We start from the raw sequence: 27,277 nt of genomic DNA, 5'->3' as shown, positions 1-27,277 counted from the left end.
CTGCTACAGGCGCTCCAGCCAACTGCAGTATTGACGAAGAAAAGGGTGAGCAGATGGAGGGACTCAGCATGGCTCTTGTTTGTCCCTTAAACCTAGTAAAGGGAAAAAGGGAGGTAGATGCAGTAGCGTTCAGCTGAGGGACAATCACAACAATATACTCACTGGCAGCACTGGGAGATCCTGAGGGGTCTTTAGAATCTGGAAGACAGACAAACAGACAGATGGAGAGGAGTTAGGTTGTGAGTCCTGCTCCCCTGCTCCACCCCATGACAGGATCCCTCTGCTTACTGGATGGGTCCAGCTCCCTGCCTTTCCCAGAAGACCTGTACCTCCCAAACAGGATTTTAATAACACCCAGAATCTAATCACCCAGAATCAGAAAAATTCACCCATTATGCCTCGATTTGTTTAGTTTCAACTTCCTCTGTGCAGGGTTAAGTGACACAATGACCATGTAAGCACTGTGGAAGCTGGATAAAGAAAATGAAGCTCCTTCTCCCTCCCTACCCTTGCTAGTTAGAACTATGGGACAAATTAGGCAAAACCCCAAATTTGGACAGAACCTGGTGATGGCTGAGCATCTCCTCTATCTTTGGAAAAGGAGTTTCCTTCTCTCTAGGGAAAAATCACAAGCTATTGATAGGGAAGAGAAATAGGGCCTAAAATTAGGAACAGTGCTACCTTCACAGCTTCGTGGCCCAAGGTTGAGGTACATGGCTTACCAGCCCTCCCAAGAGGAATCTGTACACTTTATTTCTGTATTCGGTCGTAACTGTAACCCTTAACGCTCACTGCAAACACGCAAGGAAAGTGTCCTCTAAGAGAAATGGTAGGTCTCCTCCTCATCTTGGCTTTCCCACCCTCTGCTATTTCACCTATGACTTTTTCTTGAACAGAGTCAGCTCCACACAAGTCTTCAGGTATTTAGTGTGAAGGTATTTTGGGGGGAAAGAGGATTTCAGGGACCAAAAAAAAACCAAACTGTGCTTAAACAAAAACTTTATGTGAGAAAAGTTGTGTCTAGTTCTGTTTTTAAGCAACTTATACATTCCTTGGATTTAAAAAAAAAAATTAAAAATTACTCCAAGACTATTAAGCAATCCAGAACATAACAATAGCTAAAAAAAGCTGAGTAGTCAAGACTGAGAGAATGAGTGGAAGACTCTGACAGAAGGAAAACACAGATCAAGCAAAATATATTTGCCAGTATTGAATCATGAAATATCTGATGCCAGTGAGCAAATTAAATTTAACTCTAGAAAGAACAAACCCAATATAGGCAAACACAAAGCACTTTCTTGCTCAGCTTTTCCTGCTGCAAAAGGAAAACACTTACTGTTTCTGGTCTTTCCCCCTTTCCCACTCTCTACATTAGCTATAGAGCTGCCACTACATTGCTATTTCTTGATCATAAAGTCACTATGGTTAAATCACCTTCATATGTGATGTGTTCTTATTTCAATGGGATGACCTCCAATTTTTTAAACGATCCAATAGGATTTTTTTCCCCTCCAGAAATTCTCTACATCCTGCATTTTTCAGCAGGTGAAGGCCTGACTGAGTGCCTATCTCTGTGATCCTACAGCATTCCAATGCTGTCAGGTAAAAAATACCTCTCTGTGGTCAACACAGCTCTACCCTGCAGCTCAGCCCTCATACTCAAAATCAAGCATCCAACATACCTTTGCCAGTTTACCTAAATGCTAAACTAGTTTAATGTTTAAATATGTCAAGATGTCAGAAATCTCTGCTGCAGTTCAGTGGTGCAATTTGTTTAGTTAGGGGTTTGGGGGGGGTTTTGACTGGTAGAAGAATGTGCTCAGTAAGAGATAAGGCTGGATATCCCCAAGCCCCATCTTATTTATGCTTGTGTAATGTAACCAGTCAAGCAAAAGATCTCAAGCTGTGCAACGACCCGCTGCGCGCTGCCTACCCCCAAGCTGTGGGTCTCTGCGGATCAGAGGGAGGCTCCCTACAAGCCACAGGGCTCAGTGACACTTCTGGAGAGCATCCTAGGTCCTTTACCTTTTTCACAACAGCAGAGCGCTGCCAGGACCAGAGCCAAGATCAGTGGTGCCAGCAGACTCATCATCTTTGGCTCAGCTGCTCTCTCCAGCCTCGGAGCTTTCCTGGAGGCTAACAGGGTTCTCTGGAGCTTGCTTGCAGGCAGCAGTTTACATCCTGTGATCATCTGGAGAGATCAGGGCTCTGGCTTGCGTTCCTGCATCTGGGCTATAAAACAAAGCCTGTCATTTGGGCCAGGAGATGTCTGGCCCTGGCAGCCATTTTGACATCCATCTCAAGGCTCATGACATTTCCAGGAGATTTTATGTGAATTTTTGAATGGGACTGTTGAAGAAAAACAACTAGGATGAAAAAAAACAGCTTTATTATAAACATGAAAGTCATTAAGCTTCTTGCAGAAAGGCCATGGGAGAGACTAACACAACCTGAGGTGGAGCAGTTCCTTTGGCGTTGTGGGACTCTCTTGTATAGAAAATCAAATGAGACTGAACCTGATGTTGATGCTCTTTCCGCACCCAACTTCACGCATCCCTCTAAAGAAAAAACAAGCCCTTGAAATGGTTTGTATAGGATAAACACACAGTGGATTTTCACTTCAGACAGTTTCAACAAACTGCTTTGGAGAGCTGAGATTTTTACATTCTTGTGAGCTTTGGTAGTTATGGGGGTGTTTTTGTTTTTTTATTTTATTTTTTTTAGGGGAGGAGGGATGTTCTTTTTTTTTTCTTCCTGGAAAGCTTTCTAGTTTGGAGGTTATTAGTTTGGCCTCTCGTGTCTCAAAACCAAATAAACTCTGAGACTGTAGAGATGTTTTATTCTTCTGGTCTTGGGTGGCTGTAGTTATTCCAGTAGGTTAAGAGGTCCATGTGGGGCACTGCGAGGAGGAGTGAAATCGGGAACAGACAACAGGGAGGAATCTGAGGGTTGCAGTGTTAGAGCTCAAAGGGTTTCCAAGGACAGTCAGAACCATTGGGTATTCTGCCAATCCTTAGAAACACTGTCTTTTAACTTAGAGAAATTTCAGGATAAAAAAAAAAAATCTGTAAAACTTTTCTGCAGTCTGGGAGAGACTGAATATATACACTGGCAACTTCCAGCAAAAGTGTCTTAAAGAATAACGATTTAAAAATAAATAAATAAAAATAATAGGAATTCTAGGAAAATCACACTTCCACAAGAAAGCTTAAAAGAATGTAAATGTGCAATTCCAGTGATCCAGACAGCCTTGCTTCTCTTCATAGTCTTTCCCAAGCTTTCTGATCAACATGTAATCTCTTAGATATATTTGGTTATTGCTTACATTAATGAAATCCCACTGAAATCTCCGGTATTATTCATTATTAATACTGATAAACCAGAGATTAGATTTGCCAGATATTCCTGGACACAAACGCAGACAGCACAAACCCTACATCTTCAGTTTTGGTAGTGTTACTGTGTCAGACCCAGTCACTGCAGACCTGTTGACTTCAGGGTATGAAAGTTTTGCTCTGATTGGTAATCCCACAATTCGCCTACTCAGGAACATGCAGAAAAACTGAGGGTGGGAATATACCTAATCCATATTGCTTCTCCTCCCCTTAAACTCACTTCTCACTCACTTTTTCTTTTGGACAGATTTTAGAAACTGTTAGTCTGGAGTTTCATATCAGAAGAGTTTTCAACAAATAAATCACATTTCTTTCCAAAAGCTCATCTCCAAAGCTGGTAAAGCCTTGCAGCACATTTCTGAAGAAAATGTGTCTTTCTAATGTGGGAGGTAGGTTTAGCTCTAGGCTTAATTTCACAGAATAGTCAACAATTTGATATTTTGTCTCATAGCCTTTGATAGTGTGCCATGAATCTTTCCCACTTCTATACTCTGTAGGTCCCTGAGGAACCTGGAGATGTGAATATTGAAACATGCTGTGGTGAGCCGATACAGAAGATTTCATGTCTTCCACACACCCCACTCCAAGGGGTATCCAAACAGCTGTGGTTGCTGATCAGCTGGGAGCGGTATTTAATTCTCCTACACATGAGCACTGGTGCCTGTTGCCTCGGGACAGACTCTGTGAGGTGCTCTGGGGCTGATGCTGGTGACAACCCAACAGTAGCCACACTCTCTCCTCAAGGGGCCCATGCTTGGCGACCTGTGAGGAGGATCAAGCCATATCTTGATTTTGTATGAGGTATGAACAGTGAAATAAAATTGTTCCAGGTGACTTAACTTTGGCTTGTCAAACACTGTGGGTTTCTTTTATTTATTTACAACCTGGAGCCCCGTGACCTCCTTTCAACCCCTCACCACCACCAGTGGCCCTTCCTCCTGCAGGGCTGCCGCAGCCACACTACCTCCTAGCAGAGCAAGAGTGTATTTGCCCTCTCAGAGTCCTTGTTTTGTCCCTTTCCTTGCTGAGGCTTCAGTTCTCAGGTCTTCTTCTCCCTCATGGGCTTGGGATGATACAAAAGGAGACAGCTAGAGTATAAGAAGGGATATTTTGGCCTCAAGCTGACTTTCCAACTTCAGCAAGAGCAAGGCACTGAACCAAGGAGAATATACACCTGCAATCTTGATTTTAGCTGAAGAATAAAAAAAAAAAAATCCAAATAGTATTTCAAAGTAAAGGGTTAACACTAAGTTGCCTGGAATTATTCCAAGTGGAAACAAGGGTGTAAAAGGGGATTCCAAAGGAAGTAGGAATAAAATCCAGACCAGGAGCTCCTTTACACAGGATCACCCTACATCAGGACCAACAGGTACCTGGATGGGCAAGATGCAATTTAGAGGCTTTTTCTGCCACTAACTTTGGCTCTAATTTTGTTTTTAAGATTAAACAGGCACCTTCTGAATTTTTTGCAAAACTGAGGAAAGATGTTACAAGTTTCATTTTCAAAAAGTGCATCTCACCCCATCTTCTGAACACTGCCAGTTTAAGATGGCTTAAGTTTGGGAAATGAAATTTGGCAGAGACATCTAAAAGAAGTCAGTTTTGGACCCTGGAGCATAAAGTTCATAGATCCTTTCAAGCTCTTGTGATTCCCAGGTAGTCACTTTTTTTTCCCATAATTCACACCAGATTCTATGCTACAGAAACTCAGCTTCTTCATGGAAAATCCCCCCCCCCCCCCCGAAAATACAGTGACTCATGAGAAGATAGTATCAAACCAGCAATTTATTGTGCAGCAAACACCCACATCCTGAACTCGCTCTGATCTCTGCTACGTCAGCTCAGCACTAATCAATAGAGAATGCAAGAATCCATGGCTACATGTAAGTGAAGCAGCAGGCAGGTTAACATACAGGGAAACAAGCAACTGAATATATCTCAGAGCCATTGCTTTTTCTGGGAGGATACCTAGGGCTCCAGGCCCCAGGGTGGAGACAAGTCTTCCTTTACTTAGTCCTCCTCCTCCCAAAATACTGCCTGTAAGCAGAAGCATAGCCATAGTTAGCGCGTGGGTCACAGCCTGGATAGTTCTCACAGATCTCCCTCTGACGTTCCCAGGGGGTCTTGGTACGTTCCCTGATCCTGCAAACAGGGGGGAGAAGAGGGATAAGTGCTGTCATCTTCAATATGTGCCCCACAACCCCCCACCAAGATCTGTCTCCAGTTTCATGTGTCATCCAGCTACCGAGGTTAGGGTGCACCAGCTTCTGTATTCCCCACACCACAGGGAGTGATGTGACTAAACCAGGAGCTTTTTGTCCCCTCGGGTAACCTTTTACATCAGGGCTCAATAGGATGGTGGTGGGAGTGTTGTGGTCCATGCCTTGGAGGCAATTGCCAGCTGCCATCAGTGCCTTCAGTGCTCTCAGCAGGAAGCTGCTGGTGTGGAAGGGCTGGTTCTGCCTCTCCAGCTGTCTCCAGCCTGTCTCCTTCCCAAAGTCACATGTGTAGCAAAGAACTGAAATGTCTTATGGAGGGGCCATTTGGAACTGCCGAGAGGGGATGCTCAAGACCTCTCTAGGAGACAATTTGTGCACCTCAGCTTTTATTTTCACAAGCCCCGCATGAGGTAGGAAACTACCTGTACCTGCATTTTATAGATGGGGCAAGGAGGCTTACAGATGGCCCTGTGATTTAGAAAAGGTCGTGCAAATTCTGCATGTGATCTGAAGGCTGGAACCAGATCTCAAACTGATCTTCCTTTCTGGCAATCTCACACTGATTCCCTCTCATTCTGTTGGTGCTTCATTCAGATGAATCAAGCAGAGTCCCCTCAGCACAGAACACATCCTCAAATTCAAGGACTCACTCTCCGCTAATCACATTCTGTGTTCTCCTAGGTTTGGGGAGAACTAGCACCTCAAACTGAGAGAGGAGCAGAGGCTTCAAGGAAGTTGCCATGGCTTCCTCCATGGGTACCAGCCTGTGCTTGAATAGGAGAGATCTCTCCCACCTCTCATCCTTAGTACCTTGAGACAATAACGTACCTCTCCTGAGAGATGGCTTGTAGTCTCATACCAGGTTGCATGAAGTCGTTGGCCCTTTGCCTGTTGAGGAAGGGATCTGAGAAGGCAAGGGATTGTTCAGAGTACATTGATACTTGGGCTAGGCCAAATTTTCACAAAGATCAGCTCCCACCTTTCTGACAGCCTCCTTGTCCACCTTCCCATGCACAGTGAAACCTAGGACATTTTAATATTCCCTCTTGTCCGTCCCAGCTAGTTGATGCACAGGCTTCCTCCTCTGGCTCGTGCAGCCTGTGTGGAAGTGTATACACTACTTTTGCTCTACTGTTACTCAAGCTACCCAGGGAAAAGCTACTGTGAGTTTACTGCCACAGCCCCTCTGACTGAGCGGAGTTTGGACAAGAAGTATGTGCCAAGCTAGTTAGATCACAGGAGATCTGGGCACACTGAGGAGAATTCGCATCAATGTGAACTTGCAAGTAAAAAGAGGAAGGGACTGAATGAGTTTCTCTTCCTCCAATGTTAGGCGGTCACTGAGCAAAGGTCTGTGCAACAATTTTGGACTGCAGTGCCTGCAGGTCACTTTTATTTTTTTGAGAGACAACATGGTCTTGTTACAGAGTTCAGGGGTCTGTGGATGTCTTTGGCGTTGACTTCCACCTGAGCATTTGTGCTTCTGACTAGCTGCTTTGTGAAGTTCTTTTCCAGGATGACAAATTTCTTTTTAATTTTGATTGACCTATTCTCTCACCTCTGTAGGTCTTTGCTCATTCCAAAGTGAGACTCTCCACTCTGTCATGCCTCCCCTGTATCACTAACTCTCTCTTCAAGAACAAGGAACCTTCCTGCCCACCCATCCCATGTGCTTCCTCCAGGGCACTGGGCAGTAAAATTCTCTAGGTCCTTGGTGAAGTACAAATCATGTCACTCGCCTCTGTGGTACCTCTTTCCACACTCAGCCCAGAGCTTTTTGGATAATGTGTTTCTCTGGTGTCCCTTCACCTGTTTTAGGTGCATGAAGCTGGGATCTAAGCTCATCGCTGTTTGTTTTCCCATTCTCATTATCCTGCTTTGCAAGACACAGTGGTATACGCTTGTGCCCAACTGTGTAAAGTCTTTTTTGTGCTCTTTTTCTGTTCATCCTCAAACTCTATCATCCAAAATAATCAATTTCCCTGGGCTGGGTGGTTCTCCCTATTTAATCCCCACAGTAAAGTATAAGGAAATGAGCTAGGAGATGTCCGTAGCACACTTTGAATTAAAGAAAATAGGAAAGCGGTCTCTTACAGAGATACTCGTGGGATTCCACACTCTCATGGGACTCTGGGGAAAGAAAGAGTAAAACATGCAGTAAGACAATGTATTCATGGGATACACAGTCTTTCACACACCAAAGATCCATAGAACACCCACACAACAGGTTTTAAGGTACCTGTTTAAAAGGAAGAGAAAGGGATAATCAGGGTGACCTAGTGTATATGTCAGGCATGGAGGGTATTCAGGAGTGTAAAACAGAGCTACCTAATATCTTATCCAGGCCTTCAAGGCTCATACTTGGTCTTCTAGTGTGTGATTCTCAAGCACATTGCTTTATCCTCATGTTCCCATCGCTACAATGGATATGATACCTGCTTATCTTCAAAGCCTGGGTATGTGCTTATGCACAGTGAAATGTCTTTGACTCTTGCATGAAACAGCAATCCAATTCCATCTGTATGGAACTATGTGCATGACAAAAAAGAGGGGCAAATATTCTAAAAGGAGAAGAGGAATTCTCCCCATTTACAAGGAAAAAGCCACAATTTGGAGTGCAGTAGGCTAGTAATTGAAAGAGCCTTAGAAAATAGCCTTTGGTAGAGTCACACCCAGAACACCTCCTGTGCACCCCTCCATGACTCCCCCTTTTATATTGTCCTGGTGATCAGCTGTGTTCTCCAACCTCCTACCTACTGCAAGGTAGTCACACATTATAATGACCACAACAGAAATGATTTAGTCTCTTCTACCTCCTCTTACATGGTCCAGACAACAGAGGGGCAGAAAGAGATGGAGTCTGCAGAGTGAGCTGGAACAGCGAATAAGGGGCTGAAGCATCCCAGCCTGCCAGCTGCGATGACTGGAGCTGACTGAGCTCTGGAGCAGAACTAGGAGGGTTTGAAACAAGGGCAGGAAAGCAGGCAAGAGATCAAGATAAGGGGAAAGAAAAAACGAAGGCAAAGGAAAAATATCTGAACAGACCCAAAGGTGTCTGCAACTTTGGATTTATCACCCCACACAGTAAGAGAGGTCACCTACCATAGCAAGTAGCAGCCATCACCAGGAAAGCCAGGAGTGTAAGGACAATGAGAGTGCGCATTGTGCGAGTGCAGAGAGGAACCTCTCACGCTGTGTCTCTCACTTTCTTCCCACTGAGGCAGCCGGAGATCCTGGGCCGCCTGCAAAATTAGCACTGGAATGTTTATTATGAAAACAGAGCCAGGGAGGGGTCAACCCATGAAAGAGCCTGGGGAAGGTGATGGCTGGCTGGTACACACTCTTTATGGAGCTGTTACAAAACACCCTCTATTAGCAGACTGAATCAGATTTCAAGAAGGAGGGGGCATGCCCCCTTCCTCTCTCAGTTCAGGGCTGGGGACCATAACTCAAAGACAAGTATGTCACTAACACTACACGTTCAGAAAAGCTGGCCTCCACAAGTGGAAGGAATTCAAGTGGCTGCCGAGGGCCCGCAGGGAGGGGCCTGTGCTTATCCTAAATGTACATGTTTGCCTTTCTAATTTTTCCTCTGATCTGCCCTCTTTGCCCTTGCCATCCTGTGTCTGGATACACAAAGCCCAGTCTGTTCTGTCAGCTTTGCCGATGGAGCCATGGAGAATAAGCCCTGGAATGTTTCTTCCTGACTCAGTTCCCCTCCCTCCAGTTGGCCCCCACTGCACTCCAAGCCTGCCAGAGTCGGAGGAGGACTTCAGACCTGCTGTCCCTTCCCACCTCCTGCTTTACCATTCCAGTACTGATAAGCAGCAACCTATAAAGATCCCTTCTGCTGAAGGGATTTTTGCATTCAGACCACAGCAGCACCCAGAATGCTGTCTCTGCAAGTCCTCACTGTGGTACTGCCCCTACACTGCTTTTCCAACCTAAGGGACAACACTTTGTTGGAAGCAGAGGAAACCACATTTCTCAGACCTGCTGACTTCTTAGTCCAGCAGTAACAGTCCTTGCGCCACTAGGTACTCAAGTCAGATATAAATGCAAAGCTTCTCATATGCCAGCAGGCTCTGGGAGCACTACCTCATCTGCTAGCACCCAAAAAGCTAGCTTGTCTGGGACCAATATTATGGTCGGCAGTGATAGACAAAAGGTGGGAGTTCCCTTTTCCCAGCTCTGTGGCATAGTAGGGAGGAATGAAAGAGGAAAGAAGGAGCTGCAGGGATGGGCCTCCCTGCTGAGACTTAGCTGGAGTATGGACATCACTAGGCAAGTGAGGGAGGGAAGGGCACATACCCAGTGCCTCACCACGGTGGCAGTGGGTCTGAGACTTTGCAAACTGCATACATATGAGCGCAGGGCACAGTAGTCATTGCTATGTATGAGTCAGGCTGTGGTGACTACGTGTTTTGTCCATGTGCACATGGACTGCTCACCCACCAGTCTGCAAGTCCCTATCCACATACAGGTGGCAGGATTTTTCACTGACTGGATGGGTGCAGACTCCTCCAGGCCATTCCCCCCAAGACAGCACTGTGTTGTCACTCACTTCTGAAGCGGGCACCTGCAGAGGCCAGTCTGGGAGTTGCACTGCGTATGACACAGCAAAGAGCTACAGGTCCAGCCAGCCAGAGCCTAACACTTCCCCAGCAGAGAGTGAAAGTCTTGAGTAGGACAAGACTACCCTGGGCTTTACAGCCTTCCTTTTCAATGCCAAACTCAGTCTTTGCCTATGGCCTGTGATCACTGGGAGCGGAGATGAGCAGGTCCTTCAACTTCAGGCCAATGAGAAAGGGTTGCTTTTCTTCCCCATTATCTCCATGTGGAGAGAGGCTCAGTCCCACACCACCAGTGCCCCCTGTACCATCCATATCCTGGCCATTCGGTGCATAGCCTAAGATGAGGAGGAACACAAGGTTGTCCTGCAGCAAAAAACAGAGGCCTGCTGTAGTCACAGGATCATAGGAAAATTGAGACTCTTCTGCTGTCCTTCTGTGCCCTGCCACTCCGGTCTCTTTAAGGGAATTCTCTGCTCTGGGATTGTTTGGATTCCTTGGAGTCCAAGGTTTTGGGATTATTGTGTTGAATGTGGATTTTATGGGTTTCCTGAATATCTTGTTCACTCTCACAGCTCATAGAAGCTGCCAAGAAAGGGAGGTTTAAGGTGGAGGCAGGAGGGGAAATCTGGGAGGAAAAGCTGTGGGGCACAGGGAGGAAGATGCTGGTAGTACTTTGGAGTGAAGGTGGGGCTGCACAGTGGGAAATTCAGTCTTTCTGGCCAAACCCTCTTTACTTACCTATCTTCACTCAGTACAGAGCCCTCTGCTCCCTGGAAGACCCTGCTCCCATGTCAGATGACTCACTAATCCCAGAATGCCTGGAGCACCCCCTGCCATCACCACACCAGAACTGCCACAAACACTGCTTTAACTCAAATGTTTCATTTTTCACTGCAGAGGCAATGTATTTTCCAAAGGACATACGAACATGCAGGCTGCACAGCCCTTTACCAACAACTCTCCTTTCCCTTGTGAAGTTTTGCCACCTTTCGACTCCCCCTGCCCTCCATGCTTTTCCAGCCCATGCCCTCTCTGCGGGGTCCACGTGCTACCCCAGAAGTAACACACCACACAGCACTGCGAGCCAAATCCCCCTGCTTTCTAACAGCATCCACTGGTTAGACTGCAGAAAAAGGAGCTAAGATGAATTGCCTGCAAATGCCAAGGAGATTTCCACAGTCCCACAGGTAATGGGGAGATCAGAAAAGCAGCCCTCTGACCTGTCTCCTACTGGAGTGGAGAATCACAATGTTACACACACCATAGCAACAACACTTAACATTTTGCAGCTGTAAAGCACCAGCAAGGCATTAATAACTAGCAGTCATCCAGGAAAAGCAGGGCGGTCCCTGCATACTCACTGAGCAGTCGCTTCCCTGTCAGCCGGCAGCTCTTGTCTGAGGGGGCAGTTCTCCCAGCGTCCTGTACCCTGGACTGAAGAAGAGGGGCCTTTTATTTATTAGCATTGATTGGTGACTCCTCCCCTCTCCTGTCTCCCACTCTCGATCCACCCCTAGGCTACCACCTTCTCTATTGAAAACACCTTCTGCCCTTGGCCAGGAAACCAAAAACCTCAAGAAACTGAGCCAAGAGAGAGAAGAGAGCACAAGAGCAGACACCAGGGAACGAAGGGGTCACAGCTACATCCAGGCTGCTTTTCTGTGCCCAGGCCAGGACACGGTGAGTGGGCAGAGGCTTCAAGAATGAGCTCAGTCTCTCCCGTTGGAGCCAGTCTCGCATCTCCTCAGCCCCGTCCTCCCACAGCCACGCTCTGACTCAGAATTGTGCTGCTGACCGGGGCACCTGCTTTTTTCCACGGTGAGTAACGGAGGTCAGGAGTCCTTCTCCCGTCTCCCTTCATGCTCCTTTTGTGACTGGCTGGTCACCCCTTCTAATAGCAGGCTCATATCAGACTGAAAACTCACGAGGACAATGGTCTCTGCTTTTGGAGGCAGTGGTGAAGTCTCTGAGAGTGACAAATCCTACAAGGTCAAGAGCTGGCTTACACACACCCAAGCTCCCGAGATGCACACTGACTGCTCACACTGTTGGCTGTTAGACCCACAGCAGTGCTGGACAGCCCAGCTGAACAACCAAGGGCACATGCTGCAATAGATTGTTTGGGACTGAGGTGGGATCTGCTGCACATTTATAGGACTCCATGTCACCTCATATGTAATATATATGTGTCTGTGATTTATGCACATTTGCCTTCTCCCCAAAGAAGAATCCAAGGATGAGATCTCTAGCTCCTGCAATGATTGATGATTTTAACTGCAGGAATTTCAGACCTAACTGCAGCAACAAGGTAGTTTCCATTACATGTGTACTTGTACGAACAGCCATGGGCCTCAAAGCCTAAGAACAGTAACCTGTTGTGAATATTTCTGGAGTATGTCATTATTGCTGGAGACAGCTTATGGAGCTTGAGCAATGGTCCAGATGGAGTCCTTGTAACCCCTGAGGCTGGTTATTATGTATTATTATATATTCACTCCAGCGCATGAGCCAGTACATGGAGGAAAGCTCTCTCTGCTCTCTGACATGGCAGAATGTGGGCCAGAGGCCTGTCTTCTCAATTCATGCTTCCCAAGTTTGAGGAGCAGGAATAAAATGTTCCCCAGGTGTCCTTGAGATGCAGAGGACATTGTTATGAGCCACCTTTGAAAAGCAGTGCAAAGAAGAGGACATTCCTTGTCCCCTCTTCTACCACAATACAGAGACAACTGAATATTCAGCTCCGTGTCATGCAGAACCCTGGAAGAGATCAGGAAGCAGAAAAACCTGGTTGCCTTTGTCTGCTTAGATATTGCAAAGACTTTGGTCACAGTGTCATCTGGGAAGTGGGCATTAAAGCTAAAATTGTGAGGTGGTAAAGGAACCAGACAAAGAGGACAGAAGCTCAAGCAGTGGAAAGAATGAACGTTGAGAATTTACTAGTTGAGTTCCTCTTGGGGTTAGCTTTATTGAATACTTCCATTAATGACTGGCTCGAAAAGGGAATACTTGTTGAGGAAATTTGTTGATGACACCAAGCAAGAAAGCAATATTAGTGGAAGGGAGGTCTGGGAGTTCATACAGGTGGAAAAGGATGACCTTGAAATCTAGAGTAACGGAGACAGGGTAATATGCAGTAGCCCAAATGCAAGGTTTTCCAAAGGGCTTAGGAGCAAGAATTCCTGTTATAAACTAAGAGCTCATCAGCTGGAAGTAACAGAGGAACAAAAAAAAATAGTTATGAAACCAACAATCAGAAGATTACCACAGGAGGGTGATTCTGAGATGTCTGCTGAGAATCTGCCCGCAGAAGTGAAGAACTGTTAGTTCCCCTACATAAGGTACCAGGGAGACCTCACCAGGAGTCCTCTGCATGGCCCACGTCACCCGTGTTCATGTAAGAGGTATTCTGATGGGAAGTGGTGTAGATGAGGATGGGAAATAGAGGTTGTTTTCAAAGAAAAAGAAAAAAGAGCAGCTCGCTGAGCTCAGGGAAGAAATATACTTTGTTATTTATGAATGTGTTGGGATAAGCATCGAGGAAGTATAAGAATTATTTAAGCTAAGGGACAGCACTTGTCCAGGGAACAAGGACCCATGGGTACGGATTATGTCCATGAGGGCACTGAGGCTGGAAATGGAACATTTCCTAACTGTGAGATCTGTGGGGTCTGAAACAGCCCCTGTGAGAGAACTAATTGCCTGTCTGCTGTCCTGGCTGGAAAAGCCTTGTGGACACTGCAGGGAAGAAAAAGCTCCATGAGTCCCACAGGCCATGGTGAAAGGGTCTGTCATTTTGTGAGTAATGGTGAACTCCTCCAGCCCAGTGCCGGGTACACTGAATATCCAGCTCATGCCTCCAATGAACCCTTCGGCAGAGTCGCTGAACAAGGGAATAGCTCCACGGCAGAGCGGGGTTTCAAAAACCAGGTTGTCCAGAGTATCAAGCAGCTGGACTCACTGACCTAGGCAGCCCTTTCCAATCTTACGGTCCTCTTTCAGGATATAAGGTAGTCAAACACTGTGATGGGCTATGGTTTAGGGAGTAATTTCTCAACATGGTAAACAAGTGCTTTTTGGAACAACTAGTTCTACAGCACATGAGAAAACAAGACTTTATTTTTACTCTTTCATTTAGTCCTGAGTAATATCTAGGAACTCATCCAAAAAGTAAGTATAATCGAGCCACTAAGTAACAGTATCTGAGTATCCACAATATAATTAAAGTCAACAACCTCGTGGAATAAATCGTGCTGAAAACTAGCATACTGACACTAAACTTTAGAAAGGGAGCTTTTTTTAAACACAGGAGCTAGTCAAAAGACTACAGAATAAAAATAAATGGAACAAATTTCAGGCATTTAAAGAACTTGATATACATATTTGTACAGTGGGTGAGCTCTGGCAGTGAACTCACTCAGCTATCAGAAGTAAACCCTAAAATTGGTTCAAAAACCAATTGTTCATCCTGGAAAAAACATAGTTTTCAACTTTTCAAAATTAGATTTAAAATACACAGATTAAAATAAATGTTGAGACATAAACAAGAAAAATCTAGTTTCACAGCCATCAAATAATTTTGTTTCAATGTAATATAATATAAATAATTTTGTTTCACTGAAATGATTCACTTCCATTTCAGTGGTTGGGTGGCAGGGAGAAAGTAATGTCATAATGAATAAGTGTTTTGTTACAAAAACATTTAAATGCTTATCTTTGGAATCTGTTTCCACTTTTCTCTGGAAAAAGAATTTTGCCCCCAACATTACACCTTTGTGGAAAAATAAAAGTTTCTTGTGGGAAAATATCTATTGGTTCTAATTAAAATTTCTTCTAATAAAGCAAATCTATGCCATGTACAGTCCTAGGAGTATAGTAGAAACCACCGCCTGAAGCTTATGGATACTGTCAGTCTCTTATGGTTGAGGAAGTTTCCCACACCGACTCACAGCTAGTTGCTTTCACACTTCCTCCAAAGCTTTGGGCTAGGGTGCATTTTAGAAACTCCCCTTTTCATCCTGTGCAAGGATTCTCAATGACTTTCTCTTGCCCGCAAGTGTGGAGCACACCTGCACATCCAAGCTGGTGGGTGTCACTCTGGAGTTTGTAATGACTGACTGCTCAATATTCCAGTGCCAAGGAGCGGGACTGAAATTAAGCACCATGAAGAGGCTCAGATCTGTTTTCCCTGACCAAGTCCAGAGGATGATTGTGGCTAATTTTTCTTCCACCTGCAGCGTCCTACAGCATTTGGACCTGTCTCCACATTAGCCACTATCGTAAAGAAAGGTTTCCAATTTGTGAGCTGTGGGTTTTTGTTGGTTTGTTGGATCATTGGTTGGTAGACTGGGGGTTTTAAGTCACTGTGTTCTGTTGGTGGTGGCAAATCTTTAATCAATTTTAATTCAGAGATTACCTGGTTGTGTGCCAGACACAACCTGACAGCTGCAATCCATGGAGCTGTGATTCTCAAAGTTGTTCCTTATAATCCATGAAACTTCAAAATGAAGCCCAATGACCCAGAAAAATCTCCAGTTGGTGTAAACACAGCAGCATTTTGGGTAAGAAGTACAGTCCAATGCCCTCCATTTCTGCTTGCTGCAAAAGTGAGTGTGGTTGAAGCCTTTCACTCCAGTAGTCACTGCTCTCTGTGGGAAATCATTTAGTTACCTTAAAGACTGACTCTCTCTGTTTGGCCAGGGCTTCCCAGAACAGCCGTGTTTGGCTGAAACAATGAAAAAAGATTACTGGTAACGGGAAGTTCATGAGCACAGAAGACTAAAATTTCATTGAAACTAGACCAAGGTTATTTAATTCACTGAATAAAGCAACAAAGCATTCAGAGCTAACTCTGTGGCTTCCTCTAGCTTCACCCCCACCTGCCCACGCAGGTCCACATACATTGATCAGCCTATTTCTTTTACTGTCTGGGAAGGAAGGAAGAGAGAGGAGATTGTTAATATTATTTCTATGCTGAAAAATTTGGCAGAGGCTCCTGCACAAGGATTAGATAATCCATACGAGTAACTAGAATTGTTTGTACTTCAAGTATCCTATGAAAAACTGGGCAAAAAAAGAAGTTTGAACTCTGACTGTAAAAACAGAGCGTTCTTCTGAGTTGCACTCTTGTGGGAGAGGGGAAGAGAAATCTTTCTTCCTTTTCCCCCTCCCAACCTTCTCTCCTCACCATGTGAGCACAAAAATGTCCTGACCTGACTCATTCTCTGGGATCAGATGGAATTTATCCACTTTATTTCCTGTCCAGACATGCAGAGTGATAAGAAAACAGCTGTGGTTTCACTCTGCTCATCCATCTGGTAAATAAAAAAAGAACAATACTGTCTCTTTTTTAAGCAATGAATTTAGATAGCATCTTAGATCCAGAATCTGCCAGTCCTTGTGAAGTCAAGATTGGACTGAAACATTTCTGTGCTGCCCATCTCCAATGCAGCTACGTGGCCACTGAAATATTCACAAGCATCTCTATCATGTTATATACATTTCCTTGTTCTGTCTCAGGTTCAGCATTGACTCATCTGTATGCTACCACAGATTTTCATAAGTAAACAACATAAGTAAACATCTTCTGTCTCAGACTAAGCCAAGTCTGGTCTTGGCATCTCTTTGTTCTCAATATCTGATAGACTTCAAAGCAAGATTAGGGAGGGGAGGGGAGGGGGAACACATGAGACCCAATTGATTGTGAAATGCTGTTTGTGGAGAGAAGATAGACATTTCTTGAAGCATGACATTTCATTATTCTTATCTTCCTATGCATAACTACAAATGGTATTGATGTTCCTAACATCACGTGCCAGCCAAGTGACTTAACTTCATGACCTTTAATAGTAATTAATTTCACACACTAATTATATGTTCTTTGATGATATATTTCTTGTTTATGTGTATTCATTTTGTCAGCTGTTTATTTTCATCAAGAGATTCCTTACTCTCATAAATTGGGAAAGAATTTTAAAAAGAGAAGGAAAGACAAAAGACGGATCAGATCAATTTTCATTGCTTTTCAGTTAGCTTTTTCTTCTTCCTACAATGGCACTGGACTCCAGAAGTCAGTACTTTACCAAGGGAAATGTCTTTGTCACTAGCTGTCATAATTTTTTTTTAATTTGTAGAGATTTGTAAAAGAAACAGTAAGACTGGTACAAATGGACAACAAAGGAGAGTGCTAGGGGTGTGGAAACACTGAGAGGAATGGCAGAAGAAGGACTATAAGAACAGCCTATATTCATGGCACCTAGATTAGCAGGTCATCAAGGTCCCAGCACATTGAAACACACATCCTCTGGACACCCAGACTGGGAAAACAAAGTACAGTCTAAAACAAGGTGCATACTAAAACAAGGGACAGCGGACACCCAGTTCTAAAAAAAAAAGACAGACTCAAACTATTAGAGGTGATCGTGGGAAGATAAAGAACAAAACTGAGCCATAAGGCACATAGATAAGGAGACATAAGACGGTGAGTCCTAATGACTTCCAGAGGTGGGACAAATGGAGGAACAAAAGACCACAGTCACTGTCTGCTCCTCAAGCAGACAAAAAACACATCTAAAATGAGCATATGGTGGCCAGACTAAGAGAAGCAAAGGAGATGTAATGAGGTCTCCAGAACCCATGCCCCTCATCCTCTGTGTCACTGCAAGAAAAACAATGTGAACAGATGCATCTTGCTGCTTGTGAGTGTGTGGCTATGAGAGTGTTAGCGTGAATAAGTGAGATCAGTGTGGCTTAAAATAAAATAACTTTCCCCTCTTAAAATGCCTCACATTAAGATTTGTTACTCCAATATTGCAACTGTATTTGTTACAAAATGAGAAATGAAAAGGTTACCTACAGACTTTTTATGATGTCCCCAGCATGTGATAATCTTCATCCAAAGCCATCTCACATCATTCTGCAAATTTGGCAGTGGTCCATGTGGTAGGATCTTTCAGAGCTCTTTTCACTTTGGCTTTTGGTCCTTTCAGCCAGACACTGAGCAGAAACCTCAGACAGATACACATGGAGAAGAAAAGAAAGGCACCAGTGCTTCAGACATGAGGTGACGTTCTTGGATTCAGACTCCTCCCTCACTATTTGCCCTTTTTTCTCTCCATGTATCAGACAGGATGGCATTTTAAGACTCAGTACTGGCACCAATAATCACATATAATCATATATAATCACACATATGACTTCTAGCATGTATCAGTCCTAGAGATTGCATTGAGCTTTTTCCACAACAGGACTTTCCATTAGAAGACACTTGCCAACCAAGACTCTTTTGTCCTTCCTGGGCCTTATTGTTTTTTCTCCCTCTATTTCAGCAAAGGGATCCATAGACAACACTTACTGGCTTCCTTTGGGCTGTATTATTTGGGATTTCTCTTCTCACAGTCTCCCACCTACAGCCATAGCTGCACTGGAAAATCGTGCTGTAAATTTGCTAGCAAAATATGCTGCACGAGTCACATATCGGGTACATAAGCAGGAACTGCATTTACAACCCTGCTGGCTGGTTAACCCTAAGACTAATGAGGAAATTATTTAATACAGTGCATTTCCCTAAGGCAGACAATGCATGAGAATCTCCATTTTGTACATTTTATTTACCAAAAAGCTGTATACCAAACGTGTAGAATGAGCCTTCCCCCCATAGCACTTGACCCACTGTCTGCCTGTTACTTCAACTCCCTGAGGTAGATACCTGTTTTCCTTGATGTCGTATCAATAGTGAACTTGTTGAAAACACACAATAAATAAAATATACTCACTGGCTTTTAAAAAGACCCTTGACTATTACGACACCTGAGTGTACACCAGAAATGAACAGATAAATCCAGTAATGACTGCAGTAGTAATAGTCACCCTATGACAATGCCCCCAGGACCTCCTTAGGGCTGAGGTCCCATTTGTGCTGATTCCTCTACAAGCCCCAGAGGGGCAAGACATGTGGCTACATGCCCGTATTGCCCTGCTGTGGGGGACAAGGCCTGCCCGGAAGGAGCACAGTCCTGAGCTAGAGACTCTGTCATGAACAACCCCTTGTCTCTGCCTGGCCTCCCTTAGCCTCCAGGCTTAGTGAGGACAGACGATACGCAGGCATCTCAAAGGCATGGAGGTCAAGGTCACCCTCTTTTTCAGTCCTGAGAGCTCTTCTGCGTTATCTGATCTTTCTGGCCTCTTCTGCTCTACCATTTTGGTGCTGATCTGTTGCTGTCCCTGCCACTCCTCCATCAACTATTGGAGACATCTGGCTGCTAAATAGAAATATGCTGTCTTTACCCTGTAGACTTGTTCTTAGCAAGCGGGACTGTGAGATAGCAAAACCAGGAGAAATTAATTTTCCACAGTGGGTTTGCCCTTCCAGAGAGGGGCATCAGCAGTAAAGCAGCAGTGGGGGTGTTACAACAAGCTCTGCAGCCACAGAGGAAAGAGTGAAATCTGCGGGGCTACAGAAAGAGTTAAGAGCTTGACCTCAGCTCCTTCTCTTCTGCCTGAAAACAAGCCCCAGTGACTGCTTCGATAAGGTTTCTGTCTCTTCTGTGCCACATTCAGCACTAGGGCATGAAGCTGACCTTAAGCTGTTCCTGGAGAAACATGCTCCTGCTGGCTTGCTATCGATGCTGTTTCCTACCCATCCCCGCCTGCCTGCTGGTTGCCGTCCTTCATCCCTGGAGTCTCCTGAGTTTTGTGTGCTCCCTGCAAAGCCTCCAGGCCTGAAGCAGGGTTTTCTTCTGCTCTGCTAAGCTGCAGCTGCTACTGCTGCAACAGGAAGCCCCATCACCCAAGCGGGCACCCAGCAATCGCAGCAGGAATTACTGGCTCAGGAGAGTAGGCAAAAAGGCATAGGGACTTTCTGAAGCCCCTCAGGTTGGGGTGACAAGAATAAAATAACTCACATGGAGGTGTCTGAATTCCCTTTGATTTCAGCAGGCTTTGACTTTGTTGGAAAATTAAGTGGCTAAATAGGAATGAAGTACATAAATACTCTTGTGGGCTCAGACAGGTAGCAAAAAAGGCATTGATTCCAGTTAACTAGCTAGATCCAGATCCCCATATTAAGGTCTCAAAGGTGTGTGATGAAAAGTGCAGTTACTCTACTCCATGGGCTTCTCTCAGGGAAAGATCCTGTTTCCTATCACAGTGCCTCAAACATGATGTTTTGCCACTGTCACTGATAACTGATGTTCAGCTGTGCAGTCAATAGTGAGCTGCCCTTTCGCTTGGCAACTCTTCAGAGCCCGAGAAGGAAAACTCCCTCCTCCCCTGGGAGCAGTGAGCAGGACCCTGAGGGCTGCATGCAGCAGCAGGGCCCCATTCCCCAGCGAAATGCCAGGGGGATGGAGGAGGAGTGGCAGAGAGTTTGTTTTTATGGGAAATACAAAAAAAGGCCCCACACAGCCCTGGGGCAGAGCCTGCAGGACCATGGAGGCTGGGGAAGCCCCACGGGGAAGGGCCCTGGCTCCCTGGCTGCCCGTGAGAAGGGCAGGGGCAGCCTCTGTGACCAAATCCACATAGCAGAGCAAAGCAGTTGCCAATAGGAGCTACGTGACAAACAAGCCAGCAAACTAAGGATTTAATACTCGGGGATCTGTCTTAGGACTCTGGCGTCTCTGCTCCACGCTTCTGAGCATTTTGGGGCAGATGACCTTGACATTTCCCGCAGACCCCTGCTCCTTGCCCTTAGTGGGAATGTTTGCCACTTTTGTCAATGACTCAGGAAATTAGGCTTTTCGGGAATTTGCAAAATAGGTTGTGGGGCCAGGAGGCGGGGGGAGAGCACTTGTCTGGAAATGGAGCCCCCGCCCACACACACCTCCCATACAAAACACGTCTGTCTGTCACAGGAAAATTCACAGAGACATATTTAATATATTAAGATAAACAAACCAGGGCCGAGTCTTTGGCTGATAGTCATGGCTAGAAATAGAAGCCAAACACTTCAGGGGCTTTGAGTTTGCGCTCCTGACGGATTCCCAGACCAAGGACAGAGGCTCAGCCCAAAGCAAAGTAAACTCTTCCCCCTGGGTTTTCAAGGAGGCGGGCACAGGGGTGAGTCAGAGAAAATCAGCGCCTTGCAAGGCACCAGGCAGCTCTGGTGCTGCTCCAGAGCTTGCTTAGGGAAGGTCTAAGTTGAGGGCCCTGATGAGGATGTGGAGGGATATGATGACCAGGAACACAGTGCCCCTGGCAACACACCACTGAGGAGTGATGTGTAAGGGTCCGATCCTTAGATCAAGCTCAGATATCCTCCTCTGACACTGCCCCTTGCTCCATATTGCCTCAGTTTCCCCTTCTAAAATAAGCAGCTCTGTCAAAGGCAGAGCCCATGGGGCTGCTTCTCTGCAACTTTCATTCACAGAGTCACCAATGTGTAGAGTGTTTTGCACCTAATAACATAACTGAACTAACAATGCAGCTTTTTGGACTTCTCTCCTTTGCCTGACACCTAATCTCACAAAACTTACAGCAGCATAATACCTTAGAGACTGCTGCCCTGCTGTCAGATGTGTAAGTGATCACTTGGAAGGGGGGACAGGACAAGCAGACACACAAACAGCCTCATTTCCATAGGAACAGCCACAGAAATAAAACCTCTTTTCTTGTGAAATGCTGGTAAAGGAGATTTTCAGGTCCTGAATATCCTAATATTGTTTTCTTCATTATTAAAAGAATGACGGTTCTCTCCTCCTTCTGGATCGCAGAGACATGTCTGCTGAGATGGACTCCACTGAGATATCAGATGCAGGGTTCACAGGCCAAACAGAAACCTTTGTTTGAACAGGGCTCCCCAAATAAGGCAGCTAATCCATTCCCTTGCATTGCTTAAGTATTGCTTCATCTTCAGTGTGATGGATGGTATCTGGTTGATTGCTTGTCCTCCGTTTATGAGTTACGTTCTTTTTAAAAGGGAGTGCCTGGGGCACATGCAACATTGCAGGCATCTTCCCTTGGGAGCAGCAGGGTTATGCTCGGGACAGAGCTGCCTACAGAGCACAGGGTGGGCAGGAAGAGGAATAGTCATAGCAAGGGGCCGAGGGCCTCTCGCTCATGGAGACACAGGGAGCTGGTGGGGAGGAGGAGGCAGCGGGTATAGCCAGGCCTATCCCAGAATCTGCAAGAGCCTGTGCAGGGTTTGCTGCAACCCTGAAAGTCTCCAAGCTGCTGAACAAAGAGCAAGGCAGAAAGAAGGGAGTCAGGCTTTGGATATGGAGGACAACCCCAGTGGGCTGCTTCCCAGGGCAGCTCGCTCCTACCTGCATCTCTCTGGGCAGTTTGCATCTTTCCAGAGTGCTCTGCATCTCTGTGGAGTGAGGCTGTGTTATAGTGACACAGGTGACACACAAAAGACATATGGTTTCCATGCTGGGGAACTGCAAGACCAAAGTGGCTGGAAGACTCATTAGAGGTGGCAGCACCCGGACTCCTGGATGACAGAACAGATCTGTGAAAAGAACCATTTGAGGATGATTGATCCTTTGATCCAATCATCACAATCTCAGTTACGGCATCAGAAGTAGCCTTAGTCTATTTAGCTTTCACTTTAACAGTACCTTCCTTTCTGCAATACTACCAGCTTGACAAAAGCTAAAATGTACCAAGCCATGGCTCATTCACGTTTCTCTGACCTGTCATAGATCTTCTTTAACCTTCTTAACATGCAAATAAAATATTTTCTTTACTGCCAGAATCTCATCAGGGAAGAAAGCCTGAAAACATTGCTACCAGAAGAGAGATGAAATGCAGGATGCCCAAGGACCTGAGAAAGCATTGTTAGAACCAACACTGCAACTGCATTGGGGAAAACCACGTGGTGAGAGACCACATTCCCCAGCAGGACCCAGGAGGATAAAGCTGCAAGAATGTTCCCACTGGCAAGGGGAGCAGGGAGAGGAGGAGAGAGAAAACAGTGAGCTGGAGCTGCTCAGCTTGAGCTGTGGCAAACTAAAACACCAGGCAGGCTTTGATTCACAGCAAAAGACTGCCTTTTCCACTTAAGAAAATAGCTATTGCCAGTTACAGAGAGGTGAGGAGAAAGTCTGGCCATGTGGCCAAGGCTCAGGAGATCCAGATTCAGGAGATCTGGATTCTCTTTCCAGCTCTTCTCACAGGCTTCCTCTATGATCTTGGGTAAATTACCATCTGCCTCTTTTGTTTCTCAGCCAAAGAATAGAAAATATTGGCCAAGGAAAACAAAACCTGGATTACAATGGGGAGTTGTGAAATAGCCTAGGATCAACACCTGCATTGAATTTCAAAATCCCAAAGAATACTTTCAGGAGCACAGATTCATACTGAAAGCATTGTTTGTATTTAGAAAAGCAATCTTTGGAGCATACAGTATGGTATTATTCAGTGGGTAAAAAAAACAGATATGAAGAGCTTTTCTTGGTATGATTCTTCTATTGATTCCAATGGTAACATCAAGAAAATAAAAAACAGGAAAATTGGGAGATCACATCCTGCTCCCCTGATATCTGATTAGCAGACCAGCTGATTTGATGCATCTCTGTGATTGCAGATCAAGGAATTAGAAGTGGCATGCATCACGGCTAACATCTCCTGGTACCCATGTAGGTAACGACATCCTATCTCAGTCCTGTCCAAGAAAGTTAAAGATAGAAATACTATGAACAACTCAACTCCTAGATAGAAGATGAGAAATAATGGTGTTGATGTAGGCATTATACAAACCACATGACAGGGGGTGCATAGGGTTGCACAAAGCCCCTAGCAAGGTGATGAAGTGTGGACTCACTAGGTGGTGAGGGAGCTGGGAAAATGAGGAAAATATAGTATGGCTAACACCAGGATAGTAGAAAAGCTGGAATGCACACAGCCCTTCACAAAGAAGAAAGACTTGGGCATCTTGGAGTGGACGTGAACTGAAAGGACCCCAGATACATCCACGCAGCACTGCAGAGGGCAGATCAGAGTTCACCTTGGTATCCCCAAGCAGCTTGGTACCTCCATCCAGTGCAGGGAAAACACTGTGGGAAGAGACAGCCTTGATCTGGCAGCCAGCATAACATCACATGCTCGGGGACAGCTGTGCTGTGTCTGGTTGCACTTGACACCTATGGTTCAGCCAAGCCACTGAGACCTGGGAGGAGGACGCAGCACTGGAGGCAGCCAAGGTAGGGATGGCAACACTCCACTGATGCCGTGCCCAGGGCCCTGGTGTGGGCAAGCAGGCACAGCTGTTTATGGGCTTTTCCTCTAACCTGGAGAACCATGCTGCTTTGCAGCTCGTGGGACTAGCCTGCCTGTCTGATTTTGTAGGTACCTTAGCAGTGAAGGGAGAAATTCAAAGGGGAGAACAAGTACTTTCTTCTTTAGTGTGCATCTGTGGCTTTGCAGGTTTTTCCACTGAGACTACTGCTCTGTAGCTTCTTCAGTGACTGAGCCAAAAGGGGTCAAAGAGGAACTTAATTCACAGACCCAGAAATACCACTGCTATATTCCCCTCCCCATCATTATCAGTTCTGTATGGTACCGTTAGCACCTTCTGTTGCTGACCCTTGCTTGTCCCTGACAACATCACCCCGGGGCAAGTCCTGTCCCCCTCTTAAACCAGTCTATGGCTCTTCCCTGCCCTCCTGTTTCACCCTTATGCAAACCACTTCCCCAGTTGCATCCTTCAGGCAATATTTCCCTTCCTGTGTCAGCTGCCCCCACCTCTTCCTCAGCCCGTGGGCTGTCATTAGTGGTGCTGAGGAGAAGCCATCCTGCGCGGAAGTGCAGAGTGACTAAGCCCTGTGGTCTGTTGACCTGGAATAGGGGGTTTGCTCCTAATATTGCTGCCTGGATTTATTGGTTCTGCTTTCTCCTGGACAAGCAGTGGTGTCAACTACCTATGCCCTTGACCCTTTTAGTCTAAGGAGAACAAGAGCTCCTGCTGTACCTTCCACTAAATCTCTACTATCTCCCCTTCCTGGGAGCTCAGGCCCAGCCCAGTGCTGGACTGGTATATAACAACGAGCTTTTGAAATTTCCTGTTCAAACTTGGAAGGGCCCTGGCCACCAACACCATCACTAGAGAGAAGGTAGGAGGTACAGCCCTGGCTCTGCTGGTGTGATCACCCTGCAGACCACGTCAGAGCCAGGAGCCCTAGGAGGTGTTGCTGCCCTTCAAAGTGGAGGGACCAGCTTCACCTTCGAGGTGGTGGGGGGCCCCTCCACCTCTCAAGGTGCCTCTATAAGCAGTGTCAGTCCAAACCAGTGGGACTTGCACAGTGAAGTCAGGACCCTCCTCTCTTCTTCAGGTGACATCCAAAGGCTGTTTTCGTCCTGCTCCCGCCAAATTCCCTGCCAAATTTCCTACAGCTGAATAACCATTTTTAATTGGGCCCAGCTCTTTGGGTGCAGGGGAACCAGAGCAGCAAAGTTTAGGTGCAGAAATGTTTGGGTTGAAAGTCTTGGTTCAACCCATAACAGACTGGGGCTAGTTGAGGTGTTTAATTCCCTCACATGCAGCAGTGTTTAGACTTTGGTTTGGGCTTACACTACATAGAAGTGAGGGAACAAATTCTGTGTTCATGGAAAGGAGTGAGCAGAGCCTGCAACCCTGATAGTTCATGCACTGCATGTGTCCTGTTGACCCCTGTCTTCCCCAAACACCCTTGACTTACTGAGCTCCCCAGGGAGCCTATGTGGGGAGCACTCCTGGGACCCAGCTCTCACCTCTGAGCAACATTTACACATCTTGTGCCACATAGCACAGTTCAGGGGGAGAATACACAAAAATATTGGTCCTCTTGTTCGGCCTCCAGGTCTCTGTAACATCCTGCTGCTGGAGGACAGGGGTTGAAATCCTTTCTCATAGAGGATGAATTTGAAGCTGCATCTTCCGCAGTTCAGCCCGGTTCCCTGTGCCCTGGGGTAGAGACAGCAGCTCTTGCAGCCCTCCCCAGTCTAGTCTAGCTTTGCTGTCAAGGAAGCTCAGCTTAGCCTCCTTGCTAAATAGCTAAAGCTTAGCTGTTAGCTAAATGCCTCCTTGCTAATAGCTAAATAGCTTAGCTTGTATTGTGGCCCTGCTGCAGAGTGGGAGCTCTCACCCCATGGCGTCCCCACAATACCGAGTGGAAAGAGAACACCCACATCCTGCCCTCCATCAATTTGCATCTTGCTCTTCCTTCCCTTAAAACAAAGCCATACAGCCTCCCCAGCCAGTTCTGAACATCTGGGCCAAATACAACATGCATTCAAAAGAGAAAACCCAGCTGGGAACAAAACCCAAAATAAAGCAACAAATAGAGGTCGCCCCCACAGACGTGTGCAGGTCCCTGAAGCGTGATTCTATCTCTGGTTTCTATCTCAGGCACAGCACTGCAGAGGCTAAGACCACTGCTGAAGCTGCACTGCAGAAGCATTTGAACTTGGGGATCGAGGCAGGCCCTCGTCACCACAGCTGTGGCAGCACACCGGGGATGTCTGTGCTGTGCAAGTGCCGGACAGTAATGCAGAGCAGGTGGAGGGGGAGGATGCTCTTCCTATGGTTGCCCTGCGGCTCCCAGAGTTGTTAGGTGCAGAGCTCTGGAAGGTGCAGAGGGAATTAAACTCCCCAGTGTACATAAATGAAGCTCCTGAAAAGCGGCCCCTATAATTAGCTGTGTACACAGCTGACAGTCACTGGAGAGGTTGCATTTGCTCTCTGGCTTGTTTGCAGAACCACGGCTTCATTCACTTCCTGTTTTGTTTCCCTCTAGTGCTGAAGAAGAGTCACATTGCCGTGGGCAAGTGTGGTGGCTGTTGTGTCCATGCAGGGCCAAGACATGAACCTCAGACACCCATGCAGCAGGTTGACTCCCCACCCAGTGTTTGGTTTGGACCACAGAGGTGCATGACACTGGAAGCATCTCCAATGCCAAGGCTCCTCACAGATGTCTCTGCAGAAGGCCTTCCCACTTTACCTCAAGCATTGCAGAGACAGCAATACAGCCCTTCCTACTGAGGAACAAGCTATAACTGTAAAAAGGAGCAGTTTCCCCACCGAGGGCTACTGCTAGGACATACAGCCCAGCACGTTCCTGGATTTGGACTGGTATAAATGCTGGAGTTCAAGAATGTCGCACACCACCAGGATGTT

At 46.1% G+C, this 27,277-nt stretch overlaps 1 protein-coding gene across 1 annotated transcript; it reads right to left on the bottom strand.

Annotated features, from left to right (window-relative positions):
• Positions 1–5,162: 5,162 nt before the first annotated feature.
• Positions 5,163–11,697, bottom strand: MGP (matrix Gla protein). Its single transcript, XM_026117055.2, has 5 exons — positions 11,550–11,697; positions 8,717–8,856; positions 7,709–7,744; positions 6,443–6,518; positions 5,163–5,537 (listed from the first exon to the last, which is right to left on the bottom strand). Exons 2-5 carry the CDS (start codon positions 8,775–8,777, stop codon positions 5,402–5,404), a joined length of 309 nt encoding a protein of 102 aa, XP_025972840.1. The 5' UTR covers positions 8,778–8,856; positions 11,550–11,697; the 3' UTR covers positions 5,163–5,401.
• Positions 11,698–27,277: the final 15,580 nt, after the last annotated feature.

Source organism: Dromaius novaehollandiae, chromosome 1 (assembly GCF_036370855.1).
Source record: "Dromaius novaehollandiae isolate bDroNov1 chromosome 1, bDroNov1.hap1, whole genome shotgun sequence".
NCBI classification, from domain to species: domain Eukaryota; kingdom Metazoa; phylum Chordata; class Aves; order Casuariiformes; family Dromaiidae; genus Dromaius; species Dromaius novaehollandiae.
Note: the sequence above shows the minus strand (reverse complement) of the source record. Positions and strands in the feature narration are given on the sequence as shown.

What these genes read in the sequence shown, in the direction of transcription:
- MGP (XM_026117055.2), bottom strand. Translation starts at nt 8,777, where the DNA reads ATGCGCACTCTCATTGTCCTTACACTCCTGGCTTTCCTGGTGATGGCT. An exon ending in GGAATCCCACGAGTATCTCT is followed by an intron (nt 6,519 to 7,708) that starts GTAAGAGACCGC and finishes TTGCCTTCTCAG; the next exon opens with ATCCCTTCCTCAACAGGCAA. An exon ending in CAAGCCATCTCTCAGGAGAG is followed by an intron (nt 5,538 to 6,442) that starts GTACGTTATTGT and finishes CCCTGTTTGCAG; the next exon opens with GATCAGGGAACGTACCAAGA.